The sequence below is a fragment of the Periophthalmus magnuspinnatus genome, chromosome 6 (genome assembly GCF_009829125.3).
Source record: "Periophthalmus magnuspinnatus isolate fPerMag1 chromosome 6, fPerMag1.2.pri, whole genome shotgun sequence".
Lineage (NCBI taxonomy): Eukaryota > Metazoa > Chordata > Actinopteri > Gobiiformes > Gobiidae > Periophthalmus > Periophthalmus magnuspinnatus.
Genome location: NC_047131.1, coordinates 15,930,824 through 15,956,812, shown reverse-complemented (window position 1 = coordinate 15,956,812; position 25,989 = coordinate 15,930,824). Strand labels below are relative to the sequence as shown.

The window sequence follows — 25,989 nt, the reverse complement described above, 5'->3', positions numbered from 1 at the left end:
GAAGTTCTAAAAGGGAATACTTCTACCTATGTCACATCTGCTGCAATGTCTAACCAGAAAATAAAATGATAAACTTTACCAAAATTTTAAAACTACAAAAAAACTGACCATATTTGCAGTAAAATCCTAAATATGTATATATATGTTGACTATATTTTAGCGAAATAAGTAGACTAACATGTCATATGCACTTTCAGTGTGGTAATTCTGTTGTGTCCCTGTGCCTCTGCAGACGGGCCTTCCAGGAATACTACCAGGAGCACCTGGAGTACGCCTGCCCCACAGAGGACATCTACCTGGAGTAGAGTGTTGCCGTGACAACCACCATGCCTCTGCAGATTGTCAGTCATGAAGTTGGCCACCAGAGGGCACCGTCAGTGAGGGCTTATGTTGAATCTGCCCACAGAGACTGGGATGTTCATCTATACAATATGCTAGGCATTTGACTGACAAGTCCCACCCCTCTCTTTGTTTACGCCCATCGCCTGGATGGACGGAATGCCTGTTTCTGTTCTCTTTTCTATTATACAAAACTAAGATGCTGAGCAGCTCTTTAAAGGGTTTTATTTTCGAATATTTACAATATACCTACTGCTGTTTCACTTTTCAATGCATGGCTAGTAGGGTTACCGCACACGTACACACACTAACACCAGAACACATATCTAAGAGAATGGCAAACAGCTTGAATGTGAGTAAAGAACCTGAAGGCTGGTCTGGAATAATCTGTACATATGTATTTGTTCATTATTGACAAACTGCTTTTGATTCGGACTGATAGTGGCATCGGAACAACATAGAGAGAAGTGAACTGTCCTTGGTCTAAGCTTACCCTGTGTCACGTACAATACGTAGTGTGTGTGTTGTAAATACATGTATAGAGAGTATGCATACAGGCTCATCAGACGGGGGTGGGGCAGGTGGGAAGGTCTACATACCATCCTGCAGGAGCAGAGAGAAAAGGGTTAACGGCAAACAGTGTAACAGACATTTTTTAGAGATTGTACCGAGCAGTCATCGTCAGTCTGTCTGTATATTAGAAACATTGTACTTTTGTCCACTTTGAAGATGCACTGCTTGCTGAATTTCACACTGGGGAGCCAATACAACAAAATATCCAACGTAACTTTACAAACAGTTAATAATACTCTTAGCTTAGACACCCACATACTTTTGACTGTTCTGCTCTGGGTTCAGTAATAATACTCTAGCCACCATATTTGTGACATGTTGATTTCTATAAGGGAAAAAAACTGGATAGCAAACACATTTTATTATATGATCCATAAATACCAACCTGCCCACAATCTTTGCAGCAAAACTGAATACATTTTCTGAAAGTGACTTAGCAGAAGGTTATCAAAATACGTGTCGCTGTCGATTAGGTCATGTATATTATTAGAATCTAGACTCAAGATTGTGTGCTGTCTTTTTATGTTGTACCAATATGTACCTGGATTTAATGGCATTTCAATGAAGACACACTAAAGAATGACTAAACAACACCAATGTCTGTAATTTGCAATAATGTAAGTTCATGAATGTTTTTTTGTTGTTTTTTTAGTTTTATTTTTTATTTTATAAAGGTGTTGTCATGGAAACTCAGATCAGCTAAGACATCACATTTAGGCCATATTTGTGTCATGTGATTTTCTACATTCACCATCCCATAATTACATAATGTGACTGAGGCAGTTGCCATCAGGAAACCATTAAACCCCATGTACAGCACACTGCAAAACTGAATATCATGAGTTCAAATGGCTTGATTTCCAAATACATATCTTGAGTTGAGTAGTTAGAACTTGATTTATTTAGTTACTTTGCCAAGATCTTTGAACTTGTCAAGATATCCCTTTGTTTCTAATTTCTGGGTGAAAAAATACAGACAGTGGAGTAAGAAAATAACACTTAAAGATGCACTATGAAACTTTTCTGATGAAGGGCCAACCACCTGTTCATCTCCATGGAGATTGCATTTGCATCAAACTTCTGTCTGGCATTTATTCAGTTACACATGTTTTTATTGCTCAATACTGGCTTGAGAAGTGAGTGGGGTCGCCTCTCCACAGATCTCGCCTGAAACTTGACCTGGTGGCATCAACTGCTTGTCTCCATGGAGATAGATAAGTGTAATGCCATAGTAACATTCCAATCAAAGTCTCTCTATGGAGATGAGCAGAATGAGGGTCATCCCATCCATTATAAAAGTGACATAATGCACCTTTAACAAAGCTAATTGAATAAGTAAATAAAATCTTACTCCATGGACAAAGGTGAGTAGTTCTCAGTTTCATTTACTTAAATACATTTTCACAGTACTTTTCCAGGAGCATACGTTTATTCCTATTTGAGTAATATTTGTATTGAAGTAACAGTACTCTTGAGTAAAAGTTGGTTCCTCTTCCCTCTGTGATTAAGTCTACAAATGACAGTATCTTTATGTTGAAAATATGAAATGATTTGAACATTTGTGTTTGTTGCACAGCTCCTTCAGATATGATTTTATTTTTATTTATTATGTCTATCATTTGAAAAAGAGCAGATTTTCTGCATTTCTTCATATTTTCTCCTTCCGATAGCACTAACTTCAAATTATGAATCTGATGTTACGTCCTTACAATTACTCTTTAACTTACTTTTACTTGAGTAGTTTTCCCACATTGTTTTGTACTCTTACTTGTATAATTTCTTGGACCACTACTTTGCATTTCTATTTGAGTATTATTACTCTACCCACCTCTGTCCATTGACAGATAAGTAGGAAAAAGTGTATTGTAACTAATGTAAACTAGTCAAAATGGCTCAAATACAGAAACATATTTGAGCTGAAGCCATGCATTTTAAGATATTCAGTTTTTACAGTGAATTCGCCAATTGGTCCAATGATCTGTCATCTGTATTTGCCTCTGAATTTACTTTACACCAAGCTACAGCACAGAGCAGCAGGCTTTGAAGACAGGTCCCATATCCTCCACACCACATACATTAACAATAACCCAACAACCCGACACAATCCTCCCTCCACTTATACCCAGGAGCTAAAGAGTATGTGACAGACAGCATACATATCATATCTTGTATCTTTGAAAAAAAAAAAGACTCGAGGACTTGTAAGTTTAAAACAAAAAGTACAAAAAAAGCGTTACATCACTCTGCCTTGTCATGGGTTTGGTCTTCTGAATAAATTATATGCTTGATGTCTGAAATCTTATTGCGTGTGGTGTTCATTCATTTATTTATGATTTTATGACTGTTTCATAATTTGAAACAGCAAGGTGTCTCTGGAGGGAACCAACCTTTTGCCTTGCCTGGAATGTTCCACACTATGGCATTAAATTTGCATTTAATTAATTACCAGTGTTTCTATTACTCAAAATTAATTGGAAAAACATGCATTCTCGCTGTGAGCGGGATGGCCTTTTCTCAGATCTGACCTGTAACTTGGTCAGGTGGCAAAACCTCCATCAAAAAGTCGCACAATCTTATTCCGGGTTCCCATACTTTGCTTGAAATCCTTTTCCAGGACTTTCCATTTTAATTATGTAATCACAGCATCTACAAATACATAACCCCCTTTTTTGTCTAGAGATGTCGTTTAACTACATCTACAGTTTAACTACAATTTTACCCCTAGTCCACCATTATACAAATTAATTACACTGCAAGACAAACACATTTAGTATATTCACATATTTACATATATTATTCACATTGCATTGTGGTATTATGTCATTGTATATTTAAACATAGATGTTCTTGTGTTAGAAATCAAACTAGACAGAGAACACATGAACCAAAACATAAAATAATGTATTTAGTCTGAAATTTGAATGGTACCACACTCTTATGTCGTTCATATTAAAAGGAAAGTTAGGGACGGTTTTGTGTGTTGGCAAGTTCATAAATATAGCAGGTAATTTAAAAAAAGGCATAGGGGGATTTGGGGGTCCTCTCCCAAGACATTTTGCACAAAATAGGTGTAATTTCCTGTATTTTAGAGGAGGTTTTTCAAAATCCCAACTGCTCTTTTTAGTCTTATGACAGAAACAGTCTCAGTTATGTTTCCAATAGTCTCATACAGCAAAGCAAAGAGAGGTCACATCGAGGTCATTTGACCCTTTTTCTAATTTTCCAGGCCAATTTTTTCCAGGTTTTCCAGGATGTGCAGGAACCCTGTTTTTCTTATTACACATTCTTTACACAACTACTGTTGGACACCATGGACTTGGTAGTTCATAGGTTTTCTTTTATTTTATCTTATATTTTACACAAGAACAAATCAATTCAAATTTACAACATACCTGTACTAACAAGAATATATGGCAACACACTACAGCTTCTCTTGGATTCCACAGAGGTAGACCACATAAGACATTTCATAATGCATTAGATATGTTCATCATCTTCATCGTATCATTTCACATTGGATTCATTAAAATAATACTGTGTGTGGAGAATAACTACAGGTCATGATTTTACACATATATAAATCACTAACTGATTCAATGATAAGGGAAGCATCAAATACAATTTCATTAGTGTTGTGTAGTAACAGCAATGTTAGTGGTGAAATTATCTGAATGAAATAATATTTGCAAAATACTGAGAAATAAAAAAACATAATTCTAGGTAAGTTTTTTTGATCAGTAAACAACATAAAAATGCCACTTCAGAATAATAGAAGACCTTTCATATATTCTTTAGTATTCTATTATGTTATATTAAAGAAGATTTATTATGTTTTTGTATGTTCTCTAGTTATATGTGGATCATTATTTTAGAATTTTGACCTTTTAACTTGCAATACTTCTCTAAAACAACTTAATAACAGAAGCTGTGGTCCTAATTTTTACTTGACTACGCCATGACCACAAATCTCTACGGCAAAGAGTCAAAACTTTTTTTTCATTTGTACCAAAAATGTCCACACGATGCTGCTAAATCCTATGCGCATCACCATCGAAGAAAAAAAATCTGAGAAAATGTACGTATAGTGCAGTGGGTGTGTATAGGGGATAGGGGAAAAGAAAAAATTTTAACAGTGGTGTCTTGAATGCAGAAGAATAAAAATTACTCAAACATGCATTATCAAAAGCTATAAAAAGTAAAATTAGCAAAATATGTCTCCCTTAAAAATATGAAATACCATCTTCATCTAAGCATATGTAAACATAATCATGCCCTTACCAAGACGTGTACAGTTAAGGACACTGGCAGCAGCTTGGTTTGGGACTACACTCTGGGTTGCAACAGGGCTGTAGACTTGGGTCCTGTCCCTTTGCTATCTGGCTCTCTCCAAACTCCATGGAGGCCTCCAGGCTGGCTTTGACCTTCATGATCTCCTCCAGAACGTGTTGTAGATCAGGGCGTTCCTTCAGCGAGAGGGGGTAGTGCTCTGACGGGTCGCTCTCCAGGTCGATAAGAAGAGGAGGGTCATGGAACTGAAGAGGGGCGACACAGTCAGGGTCTGGTACTGTGCTGCTTTTGACTGAGCCTGGGGGAAAATAATGCTTAGTTAGTAAAGAGTGGTCAGTATTAGTTTTATGAATGATGTTTTTGTGTTTGTGTGGACAGACAAACGTAACATAAACATAACATTTAAGGTAAGATTTAACATTTATCTATTTCCATGGCGAACACCAGGGCAGATCAGTGGAGAAGTGACCTCGCTCACAATAAGAATGCATGTTTTTCAAGGTATAGTTTAGCAATAAAAAAACAACAGAGAAGTTAAATAGTGTGCCATATCATGCCATGATTGGAGTATCAAGTTACAGATAAGATTAGTGTTACTATTCAAGGTAATAAATGAATCATTTATGGTTTCTGTATATACAATATCCTTGTTGCCAGTCAGTGGTCCGCAGATTGGTGTTAAGCAGCTTAAATAAGGCTAAAAACATTAGCTGCTGGTATTCACAAGAGATGCTAGTTGAAAGAGTTGAAAAAGATGCATAGACACAGAATAACTTCTTTTCTGGAAGTAAAAGGCACCACTTCATGCCGACTGATGAAACAGCAAGTCCATCCATCCATTTTCTTCCGCTTATCCGGGGCCGGGTCGCGGGGGCAGCAGTCTAAGCAGGGACTCCCAAACTTCCCTCACCCCAGACACGTCCTCCAGCTCTCCGGTGGGATCCCGAGGCATTCCCAGGCCAGCCGAGAGACATAGTCCCTCCAGCGTGTCCTGGGTCTTCCCCGGGGCCTCCTCCCGGTGGGACATGCCCAGAACACCTCCCTAAGGAGGCGTCCAGGAGGCATCCTGAGCAGATGCCCGAGCCACCTCTGCAACCGCACGAGCTGCGGCCCGCTTGGCCCGCTTGGCCCGCTGGTACTCATCGGCTGCCTCAGGAGTCCCACGAGCCAACAAGGCTCGATAGGACTCCTTCTTCAGCTTGACGGCATCCCTTACTTCTGGTGACCACCACCGGGTTCGGGGATTGCCGCCGCGACAAGCACCACAGACCTTACGACCACAGCTACGAGCGGCCGCATTGACAATAGAGGTGGAGAACATGGCCCACTCGGAGTCCATGTCTCCAGCCTCCCCCGGGATCAGGGAGAAGTTCTCCCGGAGGTGTGAGTTGAAGACCCCTCTGACAGAGGGCTCTGCCAGGTGTTCCCAACAGACCCTCACAATGCGCTTGGGCCTGCCAGGTCTGTCCGGCTTCCTCCTCCGCCAGCGGATCCAACTCACCACCAGGTGGTGATCGGTTGACAGCTCAGCCCCTCTCTTCACCCGAGTGTCCAAGACACGCAGTCGGAGGTCAGATGACACGACAACAAAGTCGATCATCGACCTCCGACCTAGAGTGTCCTGGTGCCACGTGCACCGATGGACACCCTTGTGCTCGAACATGGTGTTCGTTATGGACAAACTGTGATTAGCACAGAAGTCCAATAACAAAACACTGCTGAACCGCTCGGGTTCAGATCAGGGAGGCCGTTCTTCCCAATCACGCCCCTCCAAGTGTCACTGTCGTTACCTACATGGGCGTTGAAGTCCCCCAGGAGAACAACAGAGTCCCCGGTTGGTGCGCTGTCTAGTACCCCTCCCAGGGACTCCAAGAAGGCCGGGTACTCTGCACTGCTGTTTGGCCCGTAGGCCGACACAACAGTGGGAGACCTGTCCCGACCCGAAGGCGCAGGGACGCGACCCTCTCGTTCACCGGAGTGAACCCCAACACGAAGCGGCTGAGCTGTGGGGCAATGAGCAAGCCCACACCAGCTTGCCGCCTCTCCCCGCGGGCAACGCCAGAGAAATGGAGAGTCCAGCCCCTCTCAAGAAGTTGGGTTCCAGAGCCCAAACTGTGCGTGGAGGCGAGGCCGACTATATCTAGTTGGTAACGCTCAACCTCCCGCACAAGCTCAGGCTCCTTTCCCCCCAGCGAGGTGACATTCCATGTCCCCAGAGCCAGTCTCCATGTCCAGAGATCCGGTCGTCGAGGCCCCCGCCTTCGACTGCCGCCCAGATCTTCAAGCACCGGTCCCTTACGGATCCTCTTGCGGGTGGTGGGTCCACATGAGGACGGCCCCACTCCTTCGGGCTGAGCCCGGCCGGGCCCCGTGGGGAAAGGCCCGGCCACCAGGCGCTCGCTGTCGAGCACCCACCCCAGGCCTGGCTCCAGGGTGGGGCCCCGGTAACGCCAGTCCGGGTGACGTAAACGGCCTTGTTTTTAAACTCATCATAAGGGGCTTCTGAACCGCTCTTCGTCTGACCCGTCCCCCTGGACCTGTTTGCCATGGGTGACCCTACCAGTAGCATGAAGCCCCCGACAACATAGCTCCCAGGATCATTCGGGCACTCAAACCCCTCCACCACGTTAAGGTGGCAGTTCAGGGAGGGGGAAACAGCAAGTTGTTTTGTTTTACTCATTTGAAACAGCAAGTGAGTAAAACAAAACATAACTCCAGGTATATTTTATTTGGGTACAATATTAAAGAATGGTTAACAACGGTTTTGCATAATATCTGTTTAAATGTAGTAAGGGAACTGATGAAAAAAAGAAGCGTACCTTCTGTATAGAAATATGCCTTATATTTCCCCAGCCTTAGAGCAAACAGCCCATGCTTCTTACTGGGGTTTAGGGACCAGAACATCATCGATTCTCTTTTACTCTGCAAAACAAGACAGTTTAACCTTTACAAAAACACATGACCTAAGAATGCATGTAAAGACATCAGTACCCTGCCATGACGGAGGAGGACGTCTGTCATGTCCAATCCATCCAGAGCCACAGGGGGCAGCGTGGCTCCTGACAGTTTGGCGATAGTCGGCAGGATGTCCAGAGTGCTGGCCAGTTCATGAGTGACACCTGACCAAATGCAACGTTATATTGACAAATAAATATATATTCTGTGCTTTTTGCTTCTGTGAATAAATGGCTTGAAAAGTTAGTTCTGAAATGCCAACTTAAAGGTGCTCTATCTGATTTTTACTGTTTTAAAATGTGAAAAACAGAACTAGTTCATTTTCAACTGTTTCCAGTGGGCCAAAGTTATTCCTCGCTTCCCTTATGCATTCAGAGCATCTTAATTATTTACTCTGATGAGTTTATAAGTGCTTTTCACAACTCTCAAAGACCAGAGTGAAGTATTGTTGTGGTGGTAAAGCTAACAAGAACTAGCATGCTAACCACACACTTCCTGATTATCAGACAATAAAATGCTTTCTAATTAGTGTTTTGACATTTCAGTTTGACATTTGCTAGGACTGTAATTTGTAAAACATCAGTGGGTCAGCTGTTTTTGACTCTAAAGTTAAAATAAAGTTACCAAAAAGACACTTCAGCCCACTGGATTGTCCGCCCTTATAAGAGCGTATAACAGCACGATGAACTAACCAGGCTGGATTCTTCCGGGCCAGTAGGCAATGGCAGGCTCTCTCACCCCTCCTTCATATGTAGTCGCTTTACCACATTTCAGAAGACCAGCAGTACCTCCACGAGACCTCCTCAACAACTCAGGCCTGGGATAAAGAAGACACTTGTTAGAGTGTATGAGTGTTAGGACTAGTCATCACGATACTAAAATTACAAACTCGATTTCGATAGTAAGGATGACTTGATACTTGATACCAATTCTGATATCACAATGATAATTAAAACACTCATTCTTTAGACAACAGAATGTGATTTTGACCATTAAATCATAGTACTTTTTGTTATATTACCATGTGGTGTTATATCTGTATAATCCCTCAGTTGTCCAGATATGTTCCATAGTGGACTATGTGTCTTATACTTGTTCTGATACAGCTAAAGATCATTCTAAAGCTATTGAGGAAAGTTCATTTGTGATTTGTGAATGTGAGTTTTTTAGTATCAATACTAGTTTTAGTATCAATTAGTATCTGATTTTCGATACTTTTAAATAACACCATTTGTTATGGGCCAGGCCCGTATGGGTCCTAGGGGAGTGTTTGTTGCCTTGTTGCCTGCTCTGCCGCCTCTCCTCTTGTGCAGGTCTATCCACCTGCACTTGCTGCTGTGGCCCTGCCCGCTGCTCCACCCACAGATGATGTGGGACTATACTATATATTTGCTCTGCGTTGTCTCCGCTTTTTGTTGTGCACCTGAGCCAGGCATAACTTCAAATCCCTAATTCATTTTGTTCACACAGTCAAATAGGTTATGAGAACAGTATACAAATATAATGCATTGCCTGCTTTCTTATAAAAGGTACAAAACGTTTTGTTTCTCTTGCATAAAGAAATGAATATAAGACAGATCATATCAATGACATACTGTGGAAGAACACCCTATAACATCTCCATTGAGACAAGTAGGTGAGTGACCCCTCACTAGAAAAGTTACATAGTGCAACTTTAAAGATATTATGGGTCTACATTTTTATGATCACTCTAAAATTCTTACAATTCTATACTTTAACATTTTTAGAACTGCAATTAGTCATGAGATCAGTCATACATCCCAGTAGAGCTGTGGGTAGGCCTGTCACAATAACACATTTTGAAGTGTGATATATTAACTTCAGTAATATAGATGATCAACGATTATATTGAAACCAAACCATAAAGCAGAATTATGTCCAAAAAGTATACTAAATGTACAGTATTATATTGTTTAACTGTATAAATGGAAAGCAGAATGCATCACTTAGGTCATTAGGTTGTGTAATTTTAGTTCAGTTCAAACTTCTACAGCTCAAATCTTAGCACTGTAAAAAAATAACCCACTAATACAAAGATAAATATTGACCCCAAAAGTTATTGTTCGAATTATAATTTACTGAATCATAAGTCGATGTAGTAATTATTGTGACAGGCCTAGCTGGAGGCCTTTAGTTATTTAGTCGATTAATAAGTCAATGGCGTCTTATTCGACCAAAATTTATATTAGTCAACTAATTTTATTTCGATTATAAGGATTTAAATTGGACAACAGCAAAAAATTTGTAATTGATTTATCGGAAGATTTGGTAATTTTTGGTATTTATAAGTAAAAAGACAGATTGAACTAATAATTCACAAGTTGAATCTCTCTTTATATACATAATACACTGTTTCCTAGTACCTTTTCCATAGTTGTTTTTGCATGAACTCTCATGGAGGTGTAGCCTTGTGAGTGCAGTTTAGGTCAGACACAAAGAGATACATAATAGTTTTGGGAGCTTTGGCCACACAGCCTTTTTTGTTGACTAACCGATTGGCAGGACATGCCGACCGAGAATTTTCGAGTCGATAATAGCCCTACATCCCAATCTCTGTGCTGCATGTTTGTAGTATGCACTATGAAATATATAACAGACAATATTTCATTAAGCAGTTAGTAAGAGGAACCACAAACCCGTTGTCTGAGGAGAAGAGAACCAAAGTGTTGTTGAGAACCTTAGTCTTGTCTAGCGTGGCCATAATGTCTCCGATGGTGTAATCAAACTCCAGCAGAGCATCTCCAAAAGGACCTCTGGAAGTCCTCCCTGCTGCCCTCATGCCCGCGAACTGGGGGTAGTGTGTGTGCTACAGGGGAAAAAGACAATTAGTTCTTGTTGTTAAAAGTAAGGTAATTCAAACAAAAGAATACATTTGAAAAGTCAGCCTTGCAAAATTGAAAAAAGGAACATAATTACAATAGGTAAATCCTATATATCCATTGTGTCTTAGGCTGCGTTCACACACTGCTTCAACATAAACGAGGGCTGCAAGGTTAATAATGATCAAATCAAAATCACAATTTGAAAGGGCGTAATTAGCAAAATCGCAAAATATCTTGTCTACATAAAAACTGCTAACCCTGTAGTTTAAATCTGTACAAACATGTTCTAAAATGTGATTATTGTATTAGTTCGGCAGTTAATTTTTCTATGTTCTTGTCAATTCTTCTGGACGTGTTTAAAATGTGAACTTTGAACAGAATCCTATTATTACAACATAAACAGCATATCTAATGTTTATCACAAAAAAAATCACATTAGACATTTTTCCCAAATTGTGAAGTTGAAATATACACCATGCCAAAGTTGGGAATAAACTGAGCCCAAATTTCTTTTCTGAACTAAACCTGAACAAAACTTGAACTAAAACAGGACTAAGAATTTACCAAACAAAATCTACATCAGGACAACCGACTGAATGCACCATTATTATGTATCTACAACATCAAACGTGTAGCAGTTTTCTCCTCCTTCATTGTTGATGCTCCTGGGAAGCTTTAAACCAAGTAGGATGATCTAAACACTTCATTGTTAGAAAATAGAATTCAAAGTACACATGATTTTATACTTCCCTCCCTTGACACATTGCAGCTATCTCATAAACTACAATGTGATGAACTCCGAAACAACTTGTAACCCTCATACAAATAAGTCAGAAACGTAGTAAAGTGCAATGTAATTACATGTTATAACAGATTATTGCCCAATACTGTACTTGATATAAAAAGGTACAATGAATGAAGTGTAGTGCAGTATTGTCAGGATAAAAATTTCAAACTCTATTTCAATACTAAGAAATAAACTCAATACTCAATAGCGATTCTGATACCACTATGGTCCATGGGTGTATACTAGTCTATGTGGTCTTATACTTGTTCTGATACAGCTCAAGATCGTTCTAAAGATATTCAGGAAAGGTTTATTTCTGTCCTGTGAATGTGACTTTTTCAGTATTGATACCTGCTCAAATGAGTATCTAATTTCAATAGTAATTTTAGAGTTAATTAGTATATGATTTCCAATACTTCTGACAACCCTAGTGAAGTGTTAAAAAAGTATTGACATAATCTTCATTGTAGACTTGCTTACATGGGATGGATAGTAGAGGAAGAAGGGCTGTTGTTTCTGGGTGGAGGTCAGGATGAAATTAGTTGCAAAGTCACTATATGCCTTCTCCAGCTCCAGGAAGTTGGCCGGTTGCTGTATGATCTTGTCGTTCTTCATGAGTGGGACAGTTACGGCGCCGAGATCACACTCTCCAAAGCACTTCACGTCCGGAGGGAAGCAGGTCAGGTTTGCACACGGGCCCTGGAAGGAATTACAAAACTGCTATATCAACAAAATATGTTTTTAAGATGTATATGGTTTAAGAAACATCGATTAGAAATCACTTAACATACACCAGTGACCACTGACAGTTAAGATAAGGTGAGCTACTATTATCGACAATGTGTTTTTACAGAAAAAGACAAGATTTACTAAGCCATGTGATTTTTTATTATTATTTAGAAAGAGACAGTGCATATTAAAGAAACTGTATGTAGCCTTCACTCTTACGGTTTTTAAAAGTTACTAGAATCACAGCTGAACTGGGTTTCCAGAGCCTAAACCTGTATATAGAGGACATATACAAGTTTTTCTCAGTATATGAACAGGCCATGTCTCATGTGAAAGCTCAGAATCTCCAGACTCACTCACTGAGCTGCAGAGGCCGCACAGGCACTGATTCATGTTTGGCAGCAGGTGCTACGGTTTAGGTAGTGAGAATACAGATCCGTGAGAGTTATTTTAAGTTGTGGATTTCAGCATTGAAGCTAGACCCAAATGAGAGACTCATGTGAGGCTGACTGGATAATCATCTAGCGGTCCAAAACACCAAATTATAACGTAATTCATGTCGAGTGTTTTTGGAATTAAGGAAAAATCTAATTATCAATTACTACATTTGATTTGAACATGTTTATCTTATATCTGGGGACACTGATAGGTCAAGTTAATGATATGTAAACTCAAACACTTAATAATAATCATTTATATAACAAATCAATGGGCAGAGTTCAGTATTTTGGAGTAATAATATGAACTATTTTATGTTTTGTTGTTAAATGGCACTGATAAATATGTTTATGCTAATTAAATAAAAATGTTAAACCTTAAATAAAACTTAACTGAAAATGGCAAAACCAGATCCCAGTCTTTCACTATCACATGCACAACAACAATTCCCTTTATAGAATATCTTTTTTAGTTAACATTAATATAATGCCTGCTTCGATAATCACACTGACCTGATCATGAGAGTATGGGATCCCGAGGAAGTGGTCAAATCCATGGTTGGTGGGAAGGTATGTCCCTTTGGCCCCTAAACCCAGATGCCACTTTCCGATAGCGGCGGTGGCATATCCCAGCGGTTTTAACATGGCAGCGATGGTGGTCTCATTCAAAGGAAGCCCCCCAATGGAGCCAGGGTACAGCACCCCGGGATAGATTCCCGAGCGGGTCTCATACCGGCCTGTCAGTAAAGCAGCTCTGTGGAAGGGAAAACGGAATTAAAATGGAAAGAAATACACAAAGTTTTGGTGCTGGGCTCTCACACTTTGCTGTATGTCTCTGGCAACTTTCTACCCCATTTCATGTTATGTTAAATGTGGCTATTAAACAGAAACTATATAACTAATACTTATTTTTTGGACTGTCACAAGGATGATATTTATGGCAATTCATCAGAAATGTGCTAAAACATCCTGTAACTTGTGAATGAGGTTCAAGTATCGTAGAAAACGTGAATGGACTAATAAGTATGATTCAGTTTTTTGATGCAGGTCACCTCTACTGTGCTGTCCGATATAAGAAAAGATGTTATAATAATTAAAAGTAAAGCACACACAAGCAAAAAACAAAACCAAAAAAGGAACTCCAAGCTAAAAAAAATGTCTCTTGAGCATCTGCCTGTCCTAAGCTCACCTTTTTATTTTTTGTTTTTTTATTACAAATGTATTACAAATATACAAATATATAAACAGTGAACAATGGCAAGAGGCTTAAGCATTACATTACATTGGATTAATATGGCATGTGCAAAAATATTAAACAAATAAATACAGTAGTACACTTTAAAATCCAAATTCTGTGCAAAGAGCTTTTGTTTTCTGGGCTTTTGGATTTGAACAATAGTTTAAAGAAATTATATTAGAAGACCAAAGAGATTTAAATACAACAATGTTGACTTTCTGGTTAAAAAAATTACAACAATGAATATGATATTTTGAGAGGATTAGGATGAGATTCAATACTATATCTTTTTTTTCCCCCACATCTTTTTCGAAATCACCTAAACTTATATGTTTTGTGTTAAGTTGTATGTTTATATCAAGCTTTCTTTTCACAAACAGAAGTATGACATTTTGAAATAACAGCACTGACAGGGTAAAACACTTCACCTGGACGGGCTGCAGCCGCCGACAGTGACGTAGAAGTCGGTGAAGCGCAGTCCTCCCCTCGCGAGCTTGTCCAAGTTCGGGGTCACGGAGGAGGGGTGCCCGTAACAACCCAGGTCCGCGAAGCCCAGATCATCCGCGAAGAAAATGATGAAGTTTGGCGGCGCTGCGGAGCTCAAGTACAGACACAAGACGTTCAAAAACACTGTTATCACGTTCACCATTGTGTTTGAGGCACTTAGCTGTGGGACAGGTTTGCAGAGAAAGGCGCGTGTGCAGCAGCAGACAGAGGGGAAGCTGCGTTCACTTTCACTAAAACCACGTGAGAAACTTCCTTAAACTAACTTAAACTCATCGAGGATTATTTTTAAATGTATTATCTAAACGTAACTATTGTAAGCGGAAGACGAGATTGTGTGTTTTGCATTGAATCATTTTGTAAGAGAGGTTATTACATGGTAAGTTAGAGCTTTTTTCTACTTCCTCGTGCTGTCACGTGAGCACAGTGCAGGTCTGATGTCATGTGTTCTCTATAGGTGAGTTGTATATTTTGCAGGTGGTTTGTTCAGTCAGATAGTGTTAAAGTAAGCTTTGACATATAGACTGACTGGATTTAAAGCCAGTTCAGTGTTTGTTTCAGTTTGGTTGTTTTTATTGTACTGACAAAAAAATCAAAACAAAACAAAACAAAAAAAACAACAACAAACAAAACATGCATCTCCACAAACCTGACTCTTATTTGGCCTAGAAGGGGGTTTATTTTTGCCTGTTTCCATTGAAATGTTGTTCCTTTGGCTATAATATCACACAGTAAGATAAGGCACAGTATAGCACAGTTAGTACACAAAATAAATCAAAGCACTTTGCAGAATAAGACACATTAAAATCACAATACAACAAATCAAAACATACATTTTAAAAGAGAAGAGTGCAGAATAAAGACCTTTCAGACATATGCACAGCTAAACAGAATTGTTTGGAGCCTGAATTTAAACATGGTCAAAGTACAGACCTGTCAGTATGGCATTCAACTTAACAGTCTCCATGGGGATTGTTCCGAAGTATGTTTTAAAGTTTATTTTTCCATGTAGTCATGCAGGTGACATGCCACCTCTAAAAAGTTACCAACTGTCCCTTTAAACGACAAACATCTAATAATTTCAAACTTTGTATTTTATTGCACAGAAGTTGTAAAATGACAAAACATAAACCACAATTAAATGAGCTACATTATTCATACAATACTTTTACAGTTATAAATATTGTTATACAGTTCATTTTACTAGCATTGGAGTGGTGAGTTTGAAATTGGTTAAAATGACACTGACAAGTTCAAATTTACAGAATATGAGCTACAGCAGGCTATGGCGTTTTTATTATACCAATCAGTCATTTTGAGGGTTCACATAGCCCTGTTTCCATTTATTTCCTCCAGCTACTTAATACAAAAAGTAAAAGTTGAATTGTGTTGAAATGATCAATATTTAGTTATATAGTTTAAAAGTGTCAAAAAGCACATTAAAAGAGATGATCAAGTCTTTCCCTGAGTTCAACCAATTAAAAAAAAAAGTATTAGCAACTGCAGCAGGTTGGTTTTGGGCTGCACTCTGGATTACAGCACGGCTCTAGGCTGCGGTCTGCTCCCTTTGATACCTCGCTCTGGGCAAACACCATGGTGGCTTCAAACTCTGCTTTCACCTGCTTGATCTTCTCCAGCACGTCCTGCAGCTCTGGTTTGCCATACAGGGACAGGGGGTAGTTCTCAGAGGGGTCCATCTCCAGGTTAAAGAGCAGCGGAGGGTCGTGGGGCTTCAAAACAGCAAATATGGGGCAATCGGCATCTGGCGTGGTACCGCTGTGAGTAGCACCTGATGAGAATATGGTGGTTTCATATTTTTCATATATTTATTTGGTATCCATGGCTTTCAGAATGATGAAATATTAGGAGTGTTGCCATAGCGATTAACAATTTATATATTTTCATATATAATTTGAATGGGAAAAATTCCTCACAATGTTATGTTAAGTTATGTACTGTCATTGTTTTATATGCTTTTTTGGTCTCATTTTTATTAATTACTTTTTTTTTTTTTTTTAGCTCAAATTAGCTTTATACTGTAAAATGATAACTGAAAGTAGTTTCTCTGTTGTCGCTGTAACTGTGCAGAGCTTAGCTAGATTGTTAGCTAACAGTAGGGGGAGATAAAGGACAATTCAACTCACCCCACAAACTAATCTCCTCAACACATGGGTTCATAAACATGTTATTTAAGGAGAGAAAGGTTCAGTTCAACTGTGTCTGATCCCAAAGTCTGCATCAGTGGTAAAAGTGCCTGTAGTCTGCAGTGTCCCTGTTGTTTAGCGTACTTCACTTAACTGGTTTTCTTCTACTGTTTACTTGTGATTACTTGATTTTCTTGTTTTAGATGTCAGGTATGAACTAAATATTTAGCAGAGTTGTAGACTTGTTATTAGACTGTAACAGCGCTTTCACATTTTAGATGTGTTTTGAGCTTTTACAGAAGAAAATATCTTTACTCACTTGACACTCATAATGTTGCCACTCACTCTAAAAATTCTGAATGCTCTGATGTCGCCTGCATAACCTCTTTACCTGGAAGCTGAGACCCTTTCCAATGCCATGTCATCAGAGTGTTCAAAATTATGGTGCTTTTTCAGTGATTAACTGGCATCAGATGTAAATGCTAATGGTTGTAAGTCTTTATAACAACAAAACAAATGCATAAATAAAACTAAACAACAATTTTAAATTTCCAGGGTACAAAATGCATATATAAAAGAGTGAAAAATACTATTTCCAAGCCAAAAGTTTTGCATAACTAACAGTAACATCTCTTTAGATAAGTGGGGTCAAGATTTCTTCTTAGCCTTCAGCTAAAATGCAAAGTGTCTACATAAAATCTCTCTTAAAATAAAATAATGCAAAATGCATTTGTAAATGTTTTCCAACCAAGGTTATAATTTGCCAAAACAAACTTGCTATTTCATATTTTATTCTGCGACTAATTCCTCATGGAAATTACATTATGTTCCACTTCACTTTTGCCTCCGTACAAAAATTTTGAAATTTGTTAACAAACTTTTAAAGGGTCTATATCACATATGTCAAACTCAGCCCTGGGGTGTAATTATATTTGGGCCGTGAGATCATATCAAATGTGCATTAGAGCTGGCCCGCTGGTATATAGCGCATGCACCACTAGTACTACAGATCCCAGAATGCTTTGCGACTACGCCGGTGCGCAGTCAAGATCAATGCGCAGAATAAATCAGAGCATAGCAATTGAGCTTGAATACATGTTTTCTCTATGCACTTTTTCTACTCCTCGGTAGGGACTGTTAATAGGTTGAAAGTCGAATTTTTTGTGAACAAAATTATAAATGTTCTTTTTTTTTGGCTTATGAAAAAAATATTTACTTTAAAAAAGAACTTGAAAGGCTACGGCAGGGGTGTCAAACACATTTTCACCAAGGGCCACATTAGCAAAATGGCTGCCCTCAAAGGGCCAGATGTACTACTTTTTCAACTTGTTAATTAACTGTTTCTGTATTTATTACTTACTCAGATTACAAATATTACATATGCATTTGCCTAGATGTAAAAAATATGGATGTGTAACTGCGTATCTCCTGATAAAATGGCATTTTAAGACCATCATACCTTTTAATTTACCCTGTCCAGGGCCACATAAAATGATGTGGAGGGCCACAATTGGCCCCCGGGCCTTGAGTTTGACACATGTGGGCTACAGACAGACACAATTTATTTAATTTATTAAAAAAAAAAATCAATACTATTGATGTGTCTTTTATTTCAAATTTAATTTCTCATATGTTTGTAATATCAAGCTTGACTTGTTCCAGATTTAGTTTTTAGGCAAAACTAAAGTTTATTTCCATATGCAAAGGTTAAACATTACATATCAGGTACAGTCAATTTTTCAATAAATATTGAGTGTGGCCCATGAATTTGTCTCAGTTTTTAGTTTTGGCCCACTGTGAATTTGAGTTTGACACCCCTGGTCTATATAGTTAGGTTTAAGAAGCCTACCTCTGGTGTAAAAGTGAGCCTTGTATTTCTTATACCGCACAGCGAAAAGGCCATACATCTCACTGGGGTCTGTGGGGTAGAACATCATCGTCTCACGGGCACTCTGCAAAACAAGAACCAAAAAAGCCCAAAGCCTAAATAATTTCGATTGACAATTAGTCCCTAAAATGATATACATGGTCTGTATCGTTTTGTGCTTGTGTCTCTTTGTATTGTCTCTTCATTGGGCAATATGTTTTTCTTGTAAACAGCGCTTATTGCTGTGTGACTTTTCAACTTGTCATAGGACTACAGATCAAATTAGCCTTTTATAGCCAAGTCTGTCATATTTACATTTAAACTTGGATAATTTACAGCTGATCAAACTTGCAAACAAGATAAAAGACAAGCGCTCTCTAAGTATTAAAAATCATGATAAAACAACAACTATGCATGGTATTTCTATTTAACCTTAAAATAATAAATAATAATGAATTGGAAATATGTATATTTCCCCCACCCTTCCTTGATGAATGAGAAGTTCTGTCAAATCAATCCCGTCGAGTATCACAGAGGGAAGTTTGGCCCCTGCCAGGTTGGCAAAGGTCGGCAGGATGTCCAGAATGCTGCCCAACTGATGAGTCACACCTAAAATACATGATATGTTTATAAAGTAATAGGTTGGATTTATGTGAAACCACAACCTCCTACAATCCCTCTAGTTCAAATATGAGCTGGAGGACAGGTCATAATTCTATGGTGGAATTTGCTGCTTAACTGTCTTGCAGATTGCCGACTCGTGACCCAGTTTATGGTTAATACCTCTGTAATTACTGGGCCTGTTAGCTTACCAACATAACAGACTTGTGGTGCATATAATGTGGCATGTCTGATGTGTGCTGCCACAGATTGAGGACTTCTTTGTATTGGGGTTATCATTTATGAACTTGATCAACTTTAGTTAGGTAGCTTGGTTTATTACCTCTTCACTATCTCAAGTTATGGTGTCATAACCACGGTCAAAACTGTTGGCCTGCCCGGTGCACACACACCAGGTGAATTGACCCTTTCATTAGATGTTACCTAGCTAACAACTGACACCTAGTGTCCATAGTGAAAGTACAGCTGTATCGCTGAAAACAGGGCCTATCATGTGGATAGACCCTGCAAGCTAAAATTCAACATCTTCTCTATCAGTATAAATAAACAAACGCTTTTCACAATAGCTTCAGAAAGTGGTGCCATTATAAAACTCCAAAGCCATGATTGTTGTCAGCTGAAAGGTCTTTAAGCTATGATATTACAGGTTTGTAGAGTTAATCCCCAACAAATAATGATAAGGTTCCATGTTGGATTTCTATTTTGGACATTTCTTTCAAACATAGTAAATCTCCCTTAGAGTTATGTAGGAACTTCCTGACCATTATAACATGATCAAATTCTAAACCGTGAACACAACCCATTCAATGCCTCAGTTTAATAACTGTGAAACAAAAATGTGTGATATTTACTTATGTGAATATGAATTAGCATAACACAATACTTACCAGGTTTTATAGTTCCAGGCCAGTAGGCAATAGCAGGTTCTCTCATGCCTCCGTCATAAGTGGTGCCTTTACCACATTTTAAGAGGCCAGCATTACCTCCTCTCGACATTCTCATTAGCTCAGGCCTAAAATAACAAACAGGATTAACTATAAAAGACATACCATTAGGTGGGAAGTCCCTTCCTCAAGTGGAGTTCAAATATCTTCGGGCCTTGTTCATGGCTGAGGGAAAGATGGAGCATGAGATTGACAGTTGAATTGGTGCAGCAACTGCAGTGATGCGGTTGCTGCATTGGACTGTTGTGGTAAAGAAGGAGCTGAGTCAAAAGGCAAAGCTCTCGATTTACCAGCTAATCTATGTTCCTGCCCTCACCTATAGTTATGAGCTTTGGGTAATGACTGAAAAGACAAGATCACAGATACAAGAAGTCAAAATGGCTTTCCTCCACAGGTGGTTGGGCACTCCCTTAGAGATAGTCACAGGAGGAGCTTGGAGTAGAGCCTCTGCTCCTCCATGTCAAGCTGAGCCAGCTGGGGTGGACCCAGGACACACTGGAGGGACTATGTCTCTCGGCTAGCCTGGGAACACCGCGAGATCCCCCCGATACAGCCGGATGATTATTTGTGTGAAGACGTTAGTCTGGGTCTCCCTGCTCAGACTGCTTCCTCTCTGACCCAGCCTCGGATAGCTGCATTGTGGAAGTGGTACTGCTTCATTTCTAAATAGATTGCCCTTTGTCCCAAGTCCATAACAGCAGGTCTAGATAAACATGTTGTTACTAGGTCAGATAAAAAGGGATATAAATAAGATATAAAGTAAAGTGTGCTTGGTGCTCATAGAGAAATTTGTTCTCAAGTACCCTTCACCAGATCTTGGTTAGGAGGATAAGCCTATATTGTGCATGCATTGGGTTGGTGGGCAAAACTGTAGTATCCAGAGGAAACCTACCCAGGCATATTCCAATGATAATAATAATTCTTTCTTTAGACAAAAGAATGTGACTGGAAACATTATATCATAGTACTTTCTTTTATATTCCCATGTGGCCTTAAATGTGTGAAATCCCTCAGTGGTCCAGGTAGGTTCCATAGTGGTACGGGGGAGTATATGTCTATGTGTCTTATACTTATACTTATATACTCAGGATCATTCTAAAGCTATTCAGTAAAAGTTCATTTCTGTCCGTTTGATGGGACTTTTTCAGTAACAATGCCTGCTCAAATGAGTATCTAGTTTCAATACTATTAGTATGTTTTAATATCAATTAGTATTTGATTTTTGACAACTCTCATTGCAGTTGAAGAAAAACTAATACAATTAAAAGAAGAAGAAGCCATTTGTGTGCACGATATACGTTTTCTGGTGGAAGTTACACCACCTGCTTGTCTTCATAGAGATATTATTGCTCTGCCTTAATCTTCCACAGTATGTCATGAAACGTCTATCACCAACAAGCTGTCTCCATAGAAACAGGCAGGTAATGCCACCTGGGCAATTTACATTTTTGGAGATGCAACCCTGCTCTGAGTAAACATTGCAAGATTTTCAAGGCATGTTTTTGCAATAAATACCTCTTATTTAATACAAGCAAGACAGACAAGTGTAATGCCATACTGTGAAACATTTTATGGAAAGCTGTAACCACTAAGACAAGCAGGTGGCAGACCCTCCACTAGAAGAGTTATATACTGCACCTTTAATGTACAATGCACTGTCCCCAATATGCTTCCAAATACGATATTTCAATATATCAACAATTTAAAGCACAAGATAAATTATAATCACAAATGAAAGCCAAATTAGACACCAACCCATTATCAGATGTGAAAAAGACAAGTGTGTTGTTGAGGACTCCTGCCTTCTCCAGGGTGGCCATGATGTCTCCTATGGTGTCATCAAACTCTGCCAGAGCATCTCCATACGAACCTCTTAAAGTTCTCCCAGCAGCTCTTTGGCCCGCATACTGAGGGTAGTGTGTGTGCTAGGGGCAAGACAAGGCAAGATCAGACATCCATTTTTTTGATAAAATGAAAAATAAAATAAAAGTGTTCATTTGTATTAGTCTAATCAGAATTATTGTGCAATTTAGACAAGTTTTGACCCTTGTTTCATGGTTGCTAGGTAACAGTTATGGAATTCCCTCTACCTGTCATATCTGCTGCCCATGTGTAACCAGGAAGTAAAATGTAAACTTCACCAAAACAAAACGTTAACATTTTTTGCAATGAGCAAATATTAGTCCAACCTGGCATATACACTTTAACTTACATGGGATGGATAGTAGAGGAAGAAAGGCTGTTGCTTCTGGGTGGAGGTCAGGATGAAATTCGTTGCAAAGTCGCTGTAAGCCTTCTCCAGCTCCAGGAAGTTCGCTGGTTGCTGTATGATCTTTTCATTCTTCATCAGCGGAACAGTTACCGAGCCGACGTCGCAGAGCCCAAAGCACTTCACATCAGGAGGGAAGCATGTCAGGTTTTTACACGGACCCTGGGGAACAGTGGAGGATAATATATAATTGTAAAATTTAAAAATTATGGCCGAATGATGAAAAAAATTCACAGAATTAGTTCAAGAGTTATCCTTTGCAAATGTCCCATATACCGCAATACAAACAATGTTATTTTTGTAAAAATGATTTCAAGAGGTAATATACACAATTTTTACAAAGCCTAAATTTGGTCTTAATGAGGAAAAGCGACTGGACCCTAATACACTATACTTATCACAATGTTATCATAAAGAACAGTACATTTCTGTCAGATGAAGTCCTTATGTAGGCTCTTGCGAAATGGATTATTGCATCAACCATTATTGCACCATCAATATTGGGATATAATATACTGATATGTTTGATACTCTATAATATTATCAAACATGTTCTGAAATGCATGCAATTCTTGTACTAGCTAATATTTAAATGCTTCCTCAAATCAATGCACCTGGACTAGGATTACTAGGAATCCTTAAATTTGTATCAAAACTAGATACTCATTTGTGCAGGTATCAATATTTAAAAAAAAAAGTCACATTCACAAGACAAAAATGAACCTTTCCTGAATAGCTTTGATCTCGAGCTGTATCAGAACAAGAATAAAACCACACAGACTAGCATATGCCCATGGACCACTATGGAACATACCTGAACATACACAGATATAAGGCCACATTGTAATATAAAAGAAAGTAATATTATTTAATCTTGTAAATCACATTCTATTGTCTAAAGAAAGAGTGTTATCATCGTGGTATCAGAATCTGTATTGAGTTTTGAGTCTATTCCTTAGTATAGAAACTGAGTTTGAATTTTTTTTTTTTCTAAATCACCCCATTTAATATTTTTTGTTTGCATGATTAAACACACCATGTCGTGGGAATAGGGAATCCCCAGGTAGTGGTCAAAGCCCTGGTTGGTTGGGAGGTACATCCCATTGGCCCCATATCCAAGGTGCCACTTGCCCACAGCTGCGGTGGCATAGCCTGCTGGCTTTAACACCTCCGCGATGGTGGTCTCATTCAGTGGTAGACCCCCGATAGAATCTGGGTACAACACCCCAGGGTAGATACCTGTGCGAGTCTGGTAACGACCCGTCAGCAAAGATGACCTGTAGAGAAAAAAAAAAAAAAAAAATATCCCAAAATCATTCTCTAGAGGGAAGATAATCTTCTTTATGGTAGTGTGAGCTTGCCTCCTTTTATTGTAGTTATAGCAGCTTCATGTGGGGCTGGTTGTGAGTGGTGGATCAGGTTCTGCTCCTATGTAAACATTGCATTTGGCTGTGCGTTGTGTTCTGACCAAACCAAACACAGTATATGGCAGGTGACTGATGAAATATAAGATTTGTTATTTGGATTCATTCAACATATAGTTCAGCCAATAGTGACAGTCTGTCTCTGGTATTACTATTATTATTATACAGCCTGTGAGCAACTGTATGTCATCAGTTGTATTTATATTACACTATTTCACTCACATCTATAAATCTATCAATCTTACAGTCCAATAAATGAAAGCAACACTAATTACATACAGACCCCTAAGCCATTACTGATATCATGTACGATCTCTAATCATTGGTGACATATTAACCATATTTATCAGCATTATCTTTATGTAACACACTTAACAGTCAACTGTCTGGGTTTGGTTCTTTATTACATTACAGATAATCACCTACTAATCATTTGGTTGTCAAGTTTTCCTTCGCACTCTATCAGAATTACATTTCAAATTAACTGGTAAAATTAGCTCGGAGCATCAAAAAACTTTACCAGATAACATTATCATAATAATCTTGTTAGTGGATTAGAGGACATGCACATCATTTCCATACATTTATGTTAAATTCATATAGATTGTGAAATTGTGAATAAGGAGACTGCAACAATTGTATAGTAACCACCATTGGACTTGATGGTTAATGGCTGTTTCACCGTTAAATTACAGAACAGACTCCCGTTCAAGAGCGCTCACCTGGAGGGACTGCACACCGGGCTGGTGCAGTAGAAGTCGGTGAAGCGCAGCCCTCCCGCCGCTAGCTTGTCCAGGTTCGGAGTCAGGGAGGTCGGGTGTCCGTAACAGCCCAGGTCCCCATAGCCTAGATCATCGGCGAAGAAGAGCACGAAATTGGGTTGAGAGGCAGAGGACAGACATAAGAACAAGACGTTTACAAAGACGGCGCGGAGTTGAGACATTCTGAGTTATGCACCCCTAGACTGAGTGAGCAACTGAAGTAGCGGAGCTCAGAACACGGAAGCAAAACAATGTCACGTGGTCCGCTTTTGTCACGTGATATGTTACGTACTCTCCCTGGAACGTAACACGTAGCAAGTTTTTAGCGGGAAAATAATAAATAAATAAAAATAGCGATAGCAGGCTTGTTTTTTCCCGCTCAAATCAACGAATAACGATAAATGAATGCAGCTTGATGTTGAAAAGGTAAAATAGGCCTACTTGATTTCACACTGAACAAAAAGCTTACAAAATGCATCCAATTTTAAGTAGACATGTATAGCATGTGTAAGTTGGCTACTATGGAGAACGAAAAATAGCATAATTGGAAGTAAATACATAAACGAAATGTTGGAATGTGTTACCTTCAACAGTTTAAACTTAATATATTTAAGATGGGTAAGTTTAATGTCATCCTGTGTAGTCTAATATTCCAGGCAAAGCAATAACATATCCATGGAGACAAGCGTCAGAAGTTATGCAGTGCACCTTTTGATATGAGAGAAAATAACCCATGTGCTATATATATGGTTAAAGTGCAAGCATCTGCTTTACAGATATGAAGAATGGCCAATTTGGAGCTGTAGCCTAAGTGGGTTTAGAGGGATATGATTCATTGCAGCTGTGCTTTAAGTACACATACTTGCAAATCTAAGTGTACTAATCTAAGTGTATTCCAAGAGAGATTAATAGACACTCCATGTAAAAACTATCCTGAGAAGAACCCATAAGGACTGCCTCTAAAATCACTGTATCACTTTATTTTGAAGATCTGCCTCTCTGCACCAGCCACTTTCATCTTATCTTCCAGACCCCAGCCAGCCGGTATCTGTGCAAGAAATCATGACGCAACAACTGGAGAGGAGGGCTGCATCCGTCTGTCCTTATTCATCCTTCCATCTTCAGCAGGTGTTCATTTGAAGTACACAAAGACGACAACCACTCCACTCTTGTACGTCTCCGCTTTTATTGTGTCAGATTCTCATTTGGGGAAAAGCTTAGTGTATTAGGGTCCAGTCACTTGCAGCTGAATACCAGGTAGTGGCCTT

General features: G+C 39.1%; 4 protein-coding genes across 5 annotated transcripts in view; 1 reads left to right on the top strand and 3 right to left on the bottom strand.

Annotated features, from left to right (window-relative positions):
- cpt1b (carnitine palmitoyltransferase 1B (muscle)) overlaps positions 1 to 1,803 on the bottom strand; it is a 74,076-nt gene extending 72,273 nt beyond the window's left edge. The window contains exon 1 of the mRNA XM_033967650.2: positions 1,794 to 1,803. The gene's annotated coding sequence lies outside the window, so the exon portion shown is untranslated. The remainder of the gene's footprint in view (positions 1 to 1,793) is intronic.
- mapk8ip2 (mitogen-activated protein kinase 8 interacting protein 2) overlaps positions 1 to 3,214 on the top strand; it is a 39,867-nt gene extending 36,653 nt beyond the window's left edge. For both annotated transcript variants that reach the window (XM_033968312.2, XM_033968311.2), the window contains exon 15: positions 233 to 3,214. In XM_033968312.2, the coding sequence (XP_033824203.1) occupies positions 233 to 305 (73 nt within the window). In that variant the 3' untranslated portion in view covers positions 306 to 3,214. The remainder of the gene's footprint in view (positions 1 to 232) is intronic.
- Positions 3,215 to 4,164: 950 nt separating this feature from the next.
- Positions 4,165 to 15,103, bottom strand: LOC117372476 (arylsulfatase A-like). The gene is made up of 8 exons (XM_033968291.2): positions 14,616 to 15,103; positions 13,464 to 13,704; positions 12,265 to 12,483; positions 10,812 to 10,981; positions 8,847 to 8,971; positions 8,191 to 8,318; positions 8,019 to 8,121; positions 4,165 to 5,497 (listed from the first exon to the last, which is right to left on the bottom strand). The coding sequence occupies exons 1-8, from the start codon at positions 14,834 to 14,836 to the stop codon at positions 5,205 to 5,207; spliced, it is 1,500 nt and encodes a 499-aa protein (XP_033824182.1). The 5' UTR covers positions 14,837 to 15,103; the 3' UTR covers positions 4,165 to 5,204.
- Positions 15,104 to 15,323: 220 nt separating this feature from the next.
- Positions 15,324 to 24,981, bottom strand: arsa (arylsulfatase A). The gene is made up of 8 exons (XM_033968290.2): positions 24,683 to 24,981; positions 23,573 to 23,813; positions 22,480 to 22,698; positions 22,023 to 22,192; positions 20,211 to 20,335; positions 19,184 to 19,311; positions 18,685 to 18,787; positions 15,324 to 16,480 (listed from the first exon to the last, which is right to left on the bottom strand). The coding sequence occupies exons 1-8, from the start codon at positions 24,901 to 24,903 to the stop codon at positions 16,185 to 16,187; spliced, it is 1,503 nt and encodes a 500-aa protein (XP_033824181.1). The 5' UTR covers positions 24,904 to 24,981; the 3' UTR covers positions 15,324 to 16,184.
- Positions 24,982 to 25,989: the final 1,008 nt, after the last annotated feature.